The sequence below is a fragment of the Rhinatrema bivittatum genome, chromosome 3, assembly GCF_901001135.1.
Source record: "Rhinatrema bivittatum chromosome 3, aRhiBiv1.1, whole genome shotgun sequence".
Classification (NCBI taxonomy): domain Eukaryota; kingdom Metazoa; phylum Chordata; class Amphibia; order Gymnophiona; family Rhinatrematidae; genus Rhinatrema; species Rhinatrema bivittatum.
In genome coordinates, this window is record NC_042617.1 from 541,718,688 (window position 1) to 541,733,467 (window position 14,780).

General features: G+C 40.9%; 1 protein-coding gene across 1 annotated transcript in view; it reads left to right on the forward strand.

Annotated features, from left to right (window-relative positions):
* The window catches only part of LOC115088647 (neurofilament heavy polypeptide-like), a 611,587-nt gene that overhangs the window by 313,826 nt on the left and 282,981 nt on the right, over positions 1–14,780 (forward strand). The window contains exon 21 of the mRNA XM_029596909.1: positions 7,648–7,695. Coding sequence (XP_029452769.1) covers positions 7,648–7,695 — 48 coding nt within the window. The remainder of the gene's footprint in view (positions 1–7,647; positions 7,696–14,780) is intronic.

The following is a 14,780-nucleotide window of genomic DNA, read 5'->3' on the forward strand; positions in this document are numbered from 1 at the left end:
AAGAACAGAGTTAAGTGGAGTACCACAGGAATCGGTGTTGGGACCAGTTCTGTTCATTGTCTATGAGGGTGACATTGTGGAAGGGATAGAAGGTAAAGTTTATCTATTTGTGGATGATACTAAGATCTGCAACAGTGGCATGCCAGAAGGAGTGGAGAGAATGAGGTGAAATTTAAGGAAGCTTGGTTGAAGATATAGCAACTGGGTTTTAATGCCAATAAGTACAGACTCTTGCATCTGGAGTGTGGTAATCTGAAAGAACTGTATACGATTGGCGGGGGGGGGGGGGGGGGGGGGGGGGGTGTGAAGTGCTGCTGTGCATGGAGCAGGAGAAAGACCTTGGGATGATAGTGTCTAGTGATCTGAAGATGGTGAAGTAATGTGACAAAGCGATAGCTAAAGCCAGAAGAATGCTGGGCTGCATAGAGAAAGGAATATCTAGTAAGAAAAAGGAAATGATAATCCCATTGTATAGGTCCTTGGTGAGGCATCACCTGGCGTACTGTGTTCAGCTCTGGAGCCCGTACCTCAAAAAGGACAGAGACAGGATGGAGGCAGTCCAGAGAGGGGCAACCAAAATGGTGGGAGGTCTCTATCAAATGACTTATAAGGAGAGGTTTAAGGACCTAAATATTTATACATATTTAGGAGGAACAGGGGAGATATGATAGACCTTCAGGTACTTGAAGGGTTTTAATGATACATGATCAACAACAAACCTTTTCTGTAGGAAGGAGGTCAGTAGAACTAGGAGCCACAAGATGAATCTCCAGGGAGGATGACTCAGAATCAACGTCAGAAAATATTTCTACAGAGAGAGGGTGGTAGATGCCTGGAATGCCCTTCTGAAGGAGGTGAAGACAGAAACACTGAAAGATTTCAAAAGGGCATGGGATAAACACTGTGGATCCCTAAAGGCTAGAGGAGGGAAATAGGCATGGGAATAGCTTGCTGATGTGATGTTTACTATCCTTAACCAATGAGCCTTCATACTGTTGATGCAACTCCATCTTTGCTCTCTGCTTCAATGGCAGGGGGTAATGAAGAACAGAGAAATTAGATTCAGACAACAACCAGCAAGGACATTGAACTGTACTGTCTGTGATAATAAATAAGCATGGGGTAGCTTGCTTGATGCAGTTACTACCCTTAACCTACAATCCTGATACACTTTTGATGCAACTCCAACATTGCTCTCTGCTTCAACGATAGGAGGTGGAGGGAAAATTGGACTCAAACAGTAACCAACAAGAGCCCTGACCTTGGCAGTCTGGGAAACTGATATGGGAAACTGATATATGATAGCTTGCTGGGCAGACTGGATGGGCCATTTGGTCCTTTTCTGCCATCATTTTTATGTTTCTGTGTTTCACATGATAGTCGTGCTCCCACTTTAAGACTCTTTCCCAGAGCCACTTGGGCACAACTGTTTTCCCAATGGGGACAGAAGTAGTAGAAACAATTATGCCTCTTTCAGAATTGATGATGTGTTGGGATTGGGGTGACTCCTTAACATCGTCCATTAAAAGGGAGTGGGAGAGTGCATCTGCCTGGAGGATGGTTGCTGCTGGTCAGTAGTGGAATCAAAATCAAAGCAGAAAAAGAAGAGGGACCAGCAGAACTGCCTGCGGGTGAGTTTTTGGGCTTGCTGAAGATACTCCAGGTTCTTATGATCCATGTAGATTGTGATTCAATGCTTAGCTCCCTTTAGGAGGTGTCACCACTCTTCTAACACCAATTTTACTGCCAGGATTTCACAATCTCAAATCATGTAGTTTCTTTCAGCTGGGAAAATCTTCTTGGAGAAGAAGGAGCATGGTAAGAGGATCCCTTCAGTGATGTGTTGACTGAAAACAGCCCCTAAGCTGAGGGTAGAGGCATCTACCTCCACAATGAAGGAAATTTCAGGGTTTGGATGTTGCAGCAAAGGACCATGTGAGAAGGCATGTTTTAGCACTTGAAAAGCAACAAAGGCTTCCTGAGACTAGTTCCGGTTATCTTCCCCTTTTATGGTCAAGGCTATGAGCGAGGCCGAGAGGGTGGAATACCCAGGAATGAACTAGTGGTACTTATTAGTAAATCCTAGGAAGCATTGTAAGGCCTGGAGGCTGACCAGCTGGGGCCAATCCAGGATGGCTTTCTGTTTTGCCGGGTCAATCAGGAAAACAGTTCAAGAAATGATGTAGCCCAGAAAGGAAAGTTGCTCTTGTTCAAAAAGGCATTTCTCAAGTTTTTTTTTTATAGAGGTGGTTCTCCTGAACTCATTGAAGTACATATTTCACATGTTCCCAGAGAAATGGCAAGGACTGTGAGTAAATGAGGATTTTGTCTAAGTAGACCACAACATAGGAATAAAGAAGGTCCCTGAAGATTTCATTAACCATGTTTTGAAACACAAGCAGAGCATTGCAGAGCCCAAAGGGCATAACCAAGTATTTGTAGTATCCATCATGGGGTATTGAAGGCTGTTTTCTAGTCATCCCCTTGTTTCATATGAATGAGATTATAGACTTCTCTTAAGTCTAGCTTGGTGAAGATTTTAGCACCCTGCAGGCGATCGAACAAATTTGAGATTAATGACAGTGGGTAAAGAATTTTCTTGGTAAAGGCATTAAGGCCTCTAGTCAGTGCAAGATCTGAGAGTCCCATCTTTGTTGGCTTAAAAGAAGATGCCCACTCCTATGGGAGAAGAGGAGGGCTAGATGAAAGCCCTGGTCAGATTTTCTTTAATGTATTCACTCATGGCCTTGGTTTCCGGTGAGCACAGTGGGTAGACCCTTCCTTGTAGGGGCAGTTTATCAGGAAGGAGCTCGATACCACAGTCATAGGGACATTGTGATGGTAATGTCTCTGCCTGCTGTTTGGAGAATAAATCTATGTAGTCTGTGTATTGTGGGGGGGAGTCCTTGCATAGTAGCTGCCCTGACTAAGCAAACTAGGCATTGAATGGAAGTCAGCCAGGTGGCAGAACAGGAGGGACTCCATTGGACTAATTCCAGAGAGGTCCAGTTGATTATTAGCTGGTGATGCTGAAGCCAAGATAGGCCCACAATAGTGGTATTCATTGCTCAAGGAATTATGTGGAATGAAATGGTTTCAGAGTGAAGGAGACCAGTATGTAGAGATATGAGAATGGTCATCTCATTGAGCTGGCCGGGATGGGGATCCGCATTGATGAAAGAAATGGTCATGGGTTGCTTCAGAAGTATGGTAGGTATCTGGTATTATCAGTCAAGGACTTGACCTATAAAATTACCTTTGGCTCCTCCTAGGGAGCATGTCAACTGGTGGATCTGCAGCAGATCAGCAACTAGTGAAGAGATACATCCAGGATCTTTGAAAACTAGCCTGAATTTTTGGAGAAATTCCAGAAAATTTTGGATGAGGCGTCCTCCCATTCCCATATGGGAGAAGTCCAGGCTAAAGCAATGCCACCAAGCAGAGAGAGGATATAGAGAACCTTGGTGTGATCCATCAGTAATAGATTGGACTGTAATTCAAAGTGCATATGGCACTGGTTAACAAAACTCCTAGGGATCGTCCATATAGCAAGCTGGCATTGGGAGCTGGGGTACCTGTCTGGATACTGTGTAGCCACTGATGGAGGGCTGCAGCAGGCATCAGAGTGTTCATGTAGTGGGCAAGTTTCTCCAAGGCTGTGTTAATCTGGTTCAGCATGCCTTGTTGTTCCTGGATTTATTGGGCCTGGCCCAGAATGGCCTGGAGCAAGGACATGACCACTGGATCCAAGGCCTCAGTAACCTGCAAGGATTGTAGACCCTTGTTGCTATGGGGATGTTGGCTCAACCTACATGGAAGACCCTGTAGGTCCTCCCCAACAGCTGGCAGGACTAGGTTGATTAGAGACTGGTCAGGAGCTTTACCAGCCCCTTTCCCCTTGTGTTGAGCCCTTAGATTCTGGGGACCAACATATCTTAGGCATGAATGACTTATGAATTGGTAAGAACATGGGTCAGAGGCAGGCAGCAGTTGAGAGTGCTCAAGGTCCAGACTGAAGTCAATGGCAGGCAGCTGGCAAAAATGGTCAGAATTCAGGCTGTGGTCAATGGTAGGAATGGTCAGACATCAGATTAGGGTCAAATTCAGTAGTCAGTCTGATGGTAGACGTGGAAGTCACTGGAAAGGATGAAGACAGCAGGATTGGAAGGATGAGGCAGGCTGGTCTGGAAAGACTAGACAGGCTTAGGAACACAGGAAAGCAGCAACTCACAATACAGGATGTAGGCAATCCATTGCTGAGGCAGAGAATGAGAATCCTGGAAGGTCCTTTATAGGGTTCTGAGACTGACATCATCATTGGGCCCTTTAAGAAGGAAAGCAGCGGTGTCCTGCTGTGAAGAATCACGATGGCGGCGTCCTGCCACATGGCCGGTTGGTGGGAGTGATTGAGTGCCTTTGCTTGCAATTAGGGTCCGCAAGCTATGAAGAGTAACAGCACTCTATTAAAGATTCTCATTAGAATAGCCAAACAGCTTTTGAATTGATCATCTCATACTTAATCATCATTTTCTAAAAACCTCCTTATGATGGAAAAGTTCTAAATATCAAATCAATTATGAATATAATGTATCAAAAATCTTTCATATCGTACTTAGCAATGTTTGAAAAAACTTAGCTTAAAAAAGCTTTTCACACTGTCCATGGTTCATGGTCAGAATGGCTTAAAGTATTTCCCCATTATGGCTGCTTCAGAGTACAAATTTGTGCAAACAGCACTAGGTGTGCAATCTAAGAAAAGAAAATTAAGATATTATAGAAAAGTGAATTAACCTTCTTATTAGGTAATCAGAAAACTTAACCAAAAGGTGCCAAGTTTATACATCAAGAAAATAACTGCGACACAAATGCCTACAACAATCCTAATGCAGAACTGAACATTGAAGCAACACATTTTTTTTTTTGTGGGGGGGGCAAATGTTTTGTTTGATAAAAATGAAAATGGGCTCGTTCATCCCGTTTCTATTTTTGTTTCAAATGAATGTATAACCCTAATGAAAGCAAAGCCCTAAATAGGGCGTAATCGACAGGAGTCATAGGAAACTCCATTGCTTTGTAGAAAGCTGCCTGTAGACTTCTACAAAAATTAAAAGATTATTTTTGGGTGTATTTAACATATTATGGGAGGGTCAAGTCCTCTTTTTGAGATTGCAAAGGAAGCTGTATAAATAACTATTTAGGGAAACCTGCAAATATAAATATTTTCTATCCAAGCTGGAGAAGAGGCTGTGTGGGAGGCTGAATAGTGATGAAAAGAAGCATTTAATGAGGCATTTCAGACCGATTCTGCTCAGAGTATGTTTTTTTTCACTCTGATCTGAGCAGCAATATCTCATATGATTATGGAGAAAAATTAAAAAAAAAAAAAGTGTATTCATCTAAAATTTGTAAAGCTATTAGCTAAGGTGAAGTCTTTAAGTTTTAGCACAGTATATTGAAAAACAATTATAGATTAAAATATAAAATTGTGTTCAAAGATTATTAAAGATAGTTTGTTTAGTTGGTTCAAAATATGAAAACAATCTATGTTAAATTAGTTTAACTAATTTTAAAAGGCATCTATTTTTTTTTTTTAAAGGCCCTTTGATCCAAAAAGAAGTTGATGACTTTTATTCATAAGGCCTAACCCTCGTGAAATATCTTACCTGATTTGCATTTCATGTTGCTTTATGTTGTATTTGTAACTTGCTTAGAGTATCTATCTTGATAAACATGGATGAGCAAAATCTGATTAAATAAAATAAAAAAAAGGAAAACCCATTTCTGCAGGAGAATAAGAAAGAAGATTTTCATTAATTGATGAACACTTCGATGGTAACTTTGAAACAGCCACGTGGGTGCACATATATGCGGGTAGGGGTGTGCATTTGTTTTGAACTTAAATGTAAAACGCAACTTTTTTTTTTTTAACTTAAAAAAGTGATGAGGCGAAAACGATCGGATTTCCAACTTATTCAACATAGCTATGTTGAATAAGTTGGAAATTGCGATTGTTGATCCTAAATAAAAATTTAAACCCCTCACCCTCCTTAATCCCCCCCCCAAGACTTACCAAAACTCGTGCTCCTCGCAAAGGAGTTCAGAAATGGCGTCCTGACTCCCTCCTGTACCACCAGGGAGTTTTGGTAAGTCTTGGGGGGGGGGATTAAGGAGGGTGAGGGGTTTAAATTTTTATTTGCACGTATGGACATAGACTCAACTTATGGAATTCTCCATATGTCCATATTGACCGAAATTGACCCCCCCCCCCCCCCCCCTTCGACTTATGGACTTATGAACATAAACTTTTGCTCTGCACATCCCTATATGCGGGCGGCTTTTAAAATCCTCTGGCCGGCCATACTCGCATATCTCTCAATTTTGGCATGCACTGGACTTTTAAAATTCACCCCTTTTTTCTTATATGGGATGTAGTCAAATAGTTTAATTTCATTGCCATGCTTTTGAACCAGGGCTGAAAGTAGAAGTTACACTCTGGGGCACAACTTCCATAAATATTTGAGTGAAAGTCCATGACAAACCTGCGACTTATGCTATTGCAGATGGCGGTTTGACAAGGATGGACAACATAACAAAAGAAAATAAATATTGAAAAACACCATACATACCAGTACATGCATGCTTTTCAGTTCAAATCTTTTTATTTATATAAGTAATAATAATAAAAAAGAGAGAAGGGAGCATCTAAAAAAAAAGGATATGATTAATGATCAAATCCAATGATACATAATTAACATTCTTATCAGCAAGTATAATGTTACAGAACATCAAGCAAAGAAAATCATACAATATACAAATTAAGCAATGAAGACATTGAAAAAACATTAAGTATAAATTTCAAGAGACTTGAAAGACGTGGTCTACTGACCTCTACATCTCCATCCAACTGGCTATTTGATGATAGTGGGATGTTGCCTGCTTTTCATATTTATAGTAGAGACAAACAATGTGCCACTAAAAAGGAACATTTAAGTTTGTGGATTTCTTCCAATTAATCAAGTCCACCTTAACTGCAACAGAGTAAAAACATCCAATAATTTCCCTTGTGGAGGAGGAAGGCGAGGATGAACAGCAAAAGATTTAAGAATAAAAATATTATGTGATATGGGAGTAGAAATGTTTAACATTTGTGATATAATATCCCAGACATCGAGCCAAAAAGTATTCATGCTTCAACAATAGTATAAAAGATTTGAGAGAGAAGCTTTAGGAGTACCAAAGGGTCAGCAGTTATGAGAGAGACATAAACCATCCTTGTATAATGTCCATGGAATCCAAAGGGCATGATGTGCTAAGAAAAACATTGTTCGAGCTATATGTGAAGGGAAAAAGACCCTCAATGATTTGTCCCAATATGGAATCCAATGGAAATCATCAGATAAAGACAATTCATGAGGCCATATCTCTTCCAGCCCAATGCAATGTTTGAAGTGAGCAATTTTGAGATGTTTATAAATACGGCTGGCTGCATGACCTCGTAAAGACAGAATGCAATAAGGATACGCATGCATGCTTTTCACTACCTTGTTTAAAATTAGCTCTATTAGAATTTTTATTTCTGAAAACATTCTGTGGCTGTGAACATTTTTGAAGTCCAGTTTAAATGTCATTGATATTCCAAATTTTCAGAACCAAAACGAAGCAAAGAAGAAGTTTCTGCACGTTCCGATAAGAAAGGTAAATAGAATGAAGTCAAGCTTGAAAATCTACACATCTCTTTCTGCTGGCAGTTTTCTGTTCATATTTCCAGTGACCAGAAATTGACTGTAGTTAAAAAATTATAATTAAATAAGTAGAATAATGGACTTTGTCATAAGTTCTTATTGTAGAAATTTGTTATAAAAATGTAAGCTCTCAATATGTATACTTCATTCCTTTTCTCTTGTGGTGATAAACCAAGGAAAATTAGAGATGTGTACTGTGTGCAACAACTTATGTTTTCTTGCATTTACTCTTGAACATATTTGACACTTTCATTTCAAAAGATTTATTTTCAGGTGCAGAATGATATATCATCCATACTACTATAAACAATTAGAGATCCATATTCAGTTGGTGGTCACCAGAGGAAGTCAAAGGGACAACTTTGTACTATTAATTTTTAATTCAAACTGAATCTACACCTTTTCCATATCCAGTCTGAAATTACCCAAAGTGATCAGCGTAAATTTAGGACACCTATTTATCAGGACAGAGTTATGTGGGTAACTTTGCCCAGCTTGGAATATCAGCACTGATTGGACAAACTAAAACTACACCTCAGGCGCACCTCTAGTGCTGCCTGTTTTTTTCGAGTAAATTCTGTCCAGGCAATGATTTATGTGGACAAAATTTAGCTGGTGAGCATAGGGGAACATTTAAAATGTCTTATTTTCTCCAGCTATCTTTTGGAGATGGTTGGACAAACCCTTTGATTATGGACATCTCAGAGGCTAGTTTTTAAACTCTCTATGTAGCTTGCAGACCGGTAGGTACAAAGAATCTTCAGGTTTGCAAACTCATTTTCAACACAACCCCCCCCCCCCCCCTAGGCAATTCTCTTTGAAAATCCCTTGCCTAGTGTGGACCATGAGTAGAAATGTTCGCTTGGAGTTTGCAGGTGCACAATGGATAGAGAAAGCAACTTCTGAGTTTCCCATAGACAGAGGAGAAGATGAGCAGGCCCCCCTGATCTCATCCATTATCCAGAGGAGTTCAGAGGAAGTCTGTGAAGTCCTAAACCTATTCCCCTATGCTGCAGAAGCAGGATTGTCCAGTTTGAAATTTTCATTAACTCTAGAAGGAATTCCAAGGGTGGCCATTTTGTTTTTCCCTTTGTATTTTGTTTATTTGAAATGGAGAAAAAATAAAAAAACAAAATAATGAATTATAAATACCACAATAAAACAAAAAAATTTTAGGCTGCCACAACTCCCTCCCCCCCCCCCATTTCCTGGGCTTTCCCCAGTCTCTCTCAGCTGTCACCGAACCCTCTTATCCCAATGGTGTTCTCATTTTATTTGAGATCTTCATAAGAAAGGAGCAATATCTGCTCACTACTACCCCACCACTGCTGCTATTGCAAATGACATTGTCAGTTCCATTTTAAATATCTTCCTCAGTCTGCCGACATCATTTGAAATAGTAACTGTGGTGGGCAGGCACAAACAGGGTTCGTTCCTTCCCTGCGAAGATTTATAATGAAAAGAAGGCAACATGAGGGCAAGATAGGCCAGAGGCAACTGGGGGGAGGGAGTGTATTCGGGGGAGATCTATGAGATTTCTTCTTTGTAGTGGTGACAGCATGTTGTGGCCTTTATTTAAAAAAAAAAACAAAGTAAAATGAATTTAATTATGTTCTTTTTTTTATTTTGTCTTGTTTTAAGAATGAAATAAAATCTACTAAAAATATATATTTGTAAAAATTCCCATTTTGTTTGAAACAAATGCACATCTCAAGTAGAGACATGTTTGCTTCTTTGATCAAAAGAAGCTACCAGTAAATCATGGTGTTTTAACTGGGAAAAGGAATAGGAGCCCTTCCCAAGGAAATCCCTGGCAGCAAAGGATTGCTTATGAAACCAAATCACATCTGAGATCAGTCTCCCCCAGCACAATAGCATAAGTGAAACATCTCTTTAAAAAACTAAACAAGCTCTCCAAAAAGTCAGTTAAGATTCATGCATCCCCAAAAGAAGTCAAGAGGTAGCCATTTGCTTTACACCACTAGAGAAATGCCACACTGAAAAGTTGGGTCTGAACATCATTGCTGGCCTCCTTGAGCCAGGGTTCTCAACCCAATCCTTGGGACACAACTATCCAGTCAGGTTTTTAGGATATTCATCATGAATATGTATGAGATGGATTTACATACAATGGAGGCAGTGACTGCAAATCTACCTCATATGAATTCTTTGTGAATATTCTGAAAATCTGACTGCCTAGGTTTATCCCAAGGACTGGGTTGAGAACAACTGTCCCAGAGTCCATGGATATAGCATCAACACTGCATCAGGGGTGAGCTGATAAGTTACCTGAATGACATACAACAAGAGTCCAGAAATGTTCTTTTCCAGGATTGACCTACAGGCCTCAGCCTATCTATGGAGTCTGTAAGAGGTTATGGCCTGGAAGAAAGAAGATCTTTGGGCTGACTTGGAGGCCTAACCAGTGCACAGTCTTTTGGTTATTTTAAAAAGGTGGGGCTTTAGTAAGCCACATACAGTTTGCAGGGCAGGGAAGCTGCAGGGTAAGGGCCTTGCTATAGAGCAGTCTAAATTGTCTTGTGGAAGCAAAAAGGATACTTGTGTTAAAACAATAGAACTATACCAAGAACATCCCGAACTCCTGGATGTCCAGGATCCGTATTACTTTACCATAGAGCTGCCACTCGGGGAAAGGATTCAGAGCTGGCAGGCAATGACTTAAACCAGGAGGCTGTGCCATGCACATTGCAGATTCCTAAACCATATGTTCAGACAACATCTAGCACAGAGAGACTGGAAGTCGGCAAAAGACTGGGTTCAGCTGTTGCCTAGCCTAGTCCCATCAGATCTGTCCCAGTGATGCTTTTGAGGAATCTGACAGCCTTGAACTGGGAGGACAATGTCTATGAACACCTTGTAATATTTTGGGAAGCAATGGCATGTTGATACAATCTCTGAAGGACTCAAAATTATAAAGAGAGAGCTGCACATTGAAACTCAAGGAATCGGAAGAATTGGTGAGCTGGAAGTCATAGATGTCTTGACAGCATTTCATACTAAAGTCACCAAATACCTGCTTTGGTCATTGGATAACTAATCACAGCAATGAAAGGAATTACCATCACTATATGCCAGCTAACTGATTCCATACAAGCAATAACAGCACTGTGTGCGCTTTTCACTGAAACTACTCACTTTGAAACTGTTCACTCTGTTCACCCCATCTGATCCATCCAAACCATAAAGAATTATTTGTTTCAGAGGCCCCCAGTTCAGAGGTGGAATGGTTGCAGAGAAGCATCCAAGTTTGGGGAAAGAGGCTGCTTCTTGACAAAGTTGGTCCTCCATGTGTGCTATGAAACCTGCCCTGCGGACTGTGTCAACCATCTGAGACCATGCAGGACACAAAGTATATGCTATAACATGTTTGTGCCCAACTTGGAAATGGCTAAGATCTTGAGAGGATGGGCCATTATAGCCGTTCATGACAGCATTGTGCCTTACACATTTTCAAGTGTACAGCAATGTTAGAAAGGCCATTATTCTGTGAACCTTTCGCTTGGAAATTAATTTCCATTTATAAGTAAATCAGGATGCAGTTTTGAAGCACTCAAGTGTGTGCTGAATATTTTCTTTTTCCAAAGAGAAATCCAGAAAGGCAGGTTCTAGCTCAAAGGCCTGTAGGTAAACTTTTAAAAGCCTGGTGCGTGGATCAATTGGGGGATATACAATTAAGTCGAGCTTGGGCATGCCAACCTTATTTTAAAAAGTGCCCAGATATGCACATAAATGTTGTGGTGTGCAAATCTCAAAAATTTCCACAAAAGGGGCATAGCGTGGGCAGGCTCTTGGGTGAGGTGTGGGTATTTTGGGACCTGGACAAGAGTTGCACGCATAAATACTTACACACCCCAGAGCACACCGAGGTCTCTGGTTGTGTAAATTTACTCCTGCCATGGATGACGCGCAAGTTTACCATCAAAGCATCAAGCCATTTCTGAGGGGTTTAAAGGGTCTGGGGTAACTGGGGTGAGTGTATGCTATCAAACCAGAGGGGGCACTCCATGAGGTTAGCATGTGGCACATTTAAAACTAATCGGAGAAAGTTCTTTTTCACTCAACTCACAATTAAACTCTGGAATTTGTTGCCAGAGGATGTGGTTAGGGCAGTTAGTGTAGCTGTGTTTAAAAAAGGATTAGATAAGTTCTTGGAGGAGAAGTCCATTACCTGCTATTAATTAAGTTGACTTAGAAAATAGCCACTGCTATTACTGGCATCAGTAGCTTGGGTTACACTTAGCTTTGGGGTACTTGTCAGGTTCTTATGGCCTGGATTGGCCACTGTTGGAAACAGGATGTCAAGCTTGTTGGACCCTTGGTCTGATCCAGTATGGCATATTCTTATGTTCTTATGGGTTGGAGGACATAGCTGTTAATTGGGCGAACTGGTGGACAAACTGGCAAACTGCGAATGGCGTGGGCGCACACCCCTTTTCAAATTCCCTGAAAGTGGGATTTGTGGTAGAAGTGGGATTTGTGCTCTCACTTAAAATTTGGCACACATTGCACACGGCTAGGCTATTTTGTAACATGTGTGCATATATGCGCAAGTTATAAAATAGTCACATCCCTGGATGTGGGCTGACACATGGGTGCAGATGTTCACCCTTGCACTGGTTTGAAAGTTATCATCCATGGGTCTCATCTCTTGTATATATCCCCTAATTGTAAGTTCCTATGCCTACTATTAGCTGAGTTTGTGCTAAAAAGATAACGCTTGGTCTGAGGCAGATGTTAAATACTATCATCTATCAGGTGCACGGGAAATATTGAGTGGAGGAGAGAATACACATTTTCTGTGCCTAATTTGTATATCGTGTCACTTCATTTACATGCTAGTACATGCAAATTTTAGCATATATCAACTATGATCATTTGAGCTTGGTTTAGTATGCATGCTAGGGCCTACGACAGTAACTTTTAAACTGGCACACAAGTGCAGATACGTCGGCCTGGGCCCATGGACGTGGCCATTTTATAGCATACACGTGCATATGCGCGCATGTTATAAAATAGTCTGGCTGTGTGCACGTGTGCCAAATTTTAAGTGGACACGGGCAAATTCCACTTCTACCACTTAAAACAGGGATTTTAAAAAGTGCATGAACTGACACCATTCCCAGTTTTTCCAGTTCATCCCCAGTTTGCCAGTTAAGAGATAGGTCCTCCAAACCCTCCTAGTTTAATAACCTTTAACCCCCCCACTTAGCCCCTTAAAACCCCGCAGATCTACCTAGTTTTCTTTATTGTAGAACTTACACCTCCTCTATAGCAGAAGTAAATTTACACAACAGGGGAGTCAGCGCATACCGGGGTGCCTAAGGATTTACAGGCACATCTCTGGTTCATGCCCATGCCCTGCCCCTTTTTGAAATCTCTGGAGATGTGCATGCTGCAGGAGGTACGCGTGGATCTGGGTGCTTTTAAAATCTGCTCGGTGTGCACGAGCCTGTCATATTCTGGCATCTCCTAATTAATGTGCACCCAGGGCTTTTAAAATTCACCTTTAAGTATACAGTATGATGATTTTTGTGCATAGTAAGTGGCCTTAGAATGCATGCTAACTTTTAGAACATAATCCCCTTTCTCCAAGAGAATTTTTTTTTTTTTTGAGAAACAAAAAATCTAGTGTGCTTTGTCTAATTTGTGAGAGCATGCAGAAGTGATCCTTGCAAAAGTGTTATTTCACTGGAGGGTGCTGGAGAGTATACAAGCTCCCTGCAGATGGTGGACCTCCTATAGAGATATAAATACCTACCTAGTATGAGAGCATTATGGCTAGTCTCTCTCTCTCTCTCTCTCTCTCTCTTTCTCTCTCTCTCCACAAATCCTGCTTCAAACTCCTCTCGTTTTTCTGATTTGCATCGCACCATGCATTATGGTGCTTTTGTATGCGTTGAGGCATTTTCACATGCGTTAATGCCATATAGCATGCAAAAATGCCATATAGCACTTTAATAAATGACCCCCGTCAGTTGTAAAAATTAAGAAAGTAATGAATGTTTATTTTGGTTGTTCTTTTAAACTACACATGTACCTTTGAGTTTCAAACATATACTCATAGGGAGGATGATTTTCAAACAGCCCATAAAAGTTCAGCAAAAAGTTCATGTTACATCATTTTTCAAACTGGATTTCAGTGCATAAATCTGATTTGAAAATTCTCCCATCAAATCTCCCTACACAAATTACACCTGTTAAACACACAACTAATTTCTGAAACTTACATGTGCCTAGGTATGCGTGTAAGTCCATACCCCTCGCCAACTCTCCCTCCCAGGAACATCTCTGCTCAGAGTGGGCATACTTACATGTATATATCGTGTTTGTGTGTAAGTTTACTCACATAGACAGGCAATTTTTATAAAAGGACATTTTTGCATCTAAAGCACTGTTTTAATCACAGATGTCCCTTTCAAAATTACACTCGTTATCATCCTGTCCTGGTGAGTTAACTGCAGTAGAAGCACACCATAATAGTCCAGTAATCTTCTCTATAGGGTTATAGATAAGCCCAGATGTATTTACAGAGCCTGTGAGCGGTTACAGGCCTAGCAAGTGGAAGAGCTATGAACTGACCTAGGGACCTAATAGGTGTAGGACCTTTTGGGAGTGGGAATAACTAGGCCTGGATATTTTTGAAAGCCTGGGAGCTAGTGCCATGTACAGATTGCAAGGAAGTGGAGTTGTTGTAAGGAGTCTCATTTCCTGATGGCAAGCAAAAGGGATGCTTGTGTTCTAATAATACAATATCCACCTTTGAATCTTTTTCCAGGTCCATTGGTTTTGCTGAGACCATGAATGCTAGAGTTTTAGCTCATAGCATGCAAAATGTTGTGCATGCTTAATAGCCTTAGAATGCAGGCTAGCCACTAATACTTTGCTCCCGTTATCCTACTAAAGTGACTTATTTTGGAATCATAAATCCAGTGTGCATTGTATAATTTGTGAGATCATGTGGAAGTCACCATTGCACAAATGTCTTTTCATCATAGGGCCTTGGAAAGTAGGGTGTGC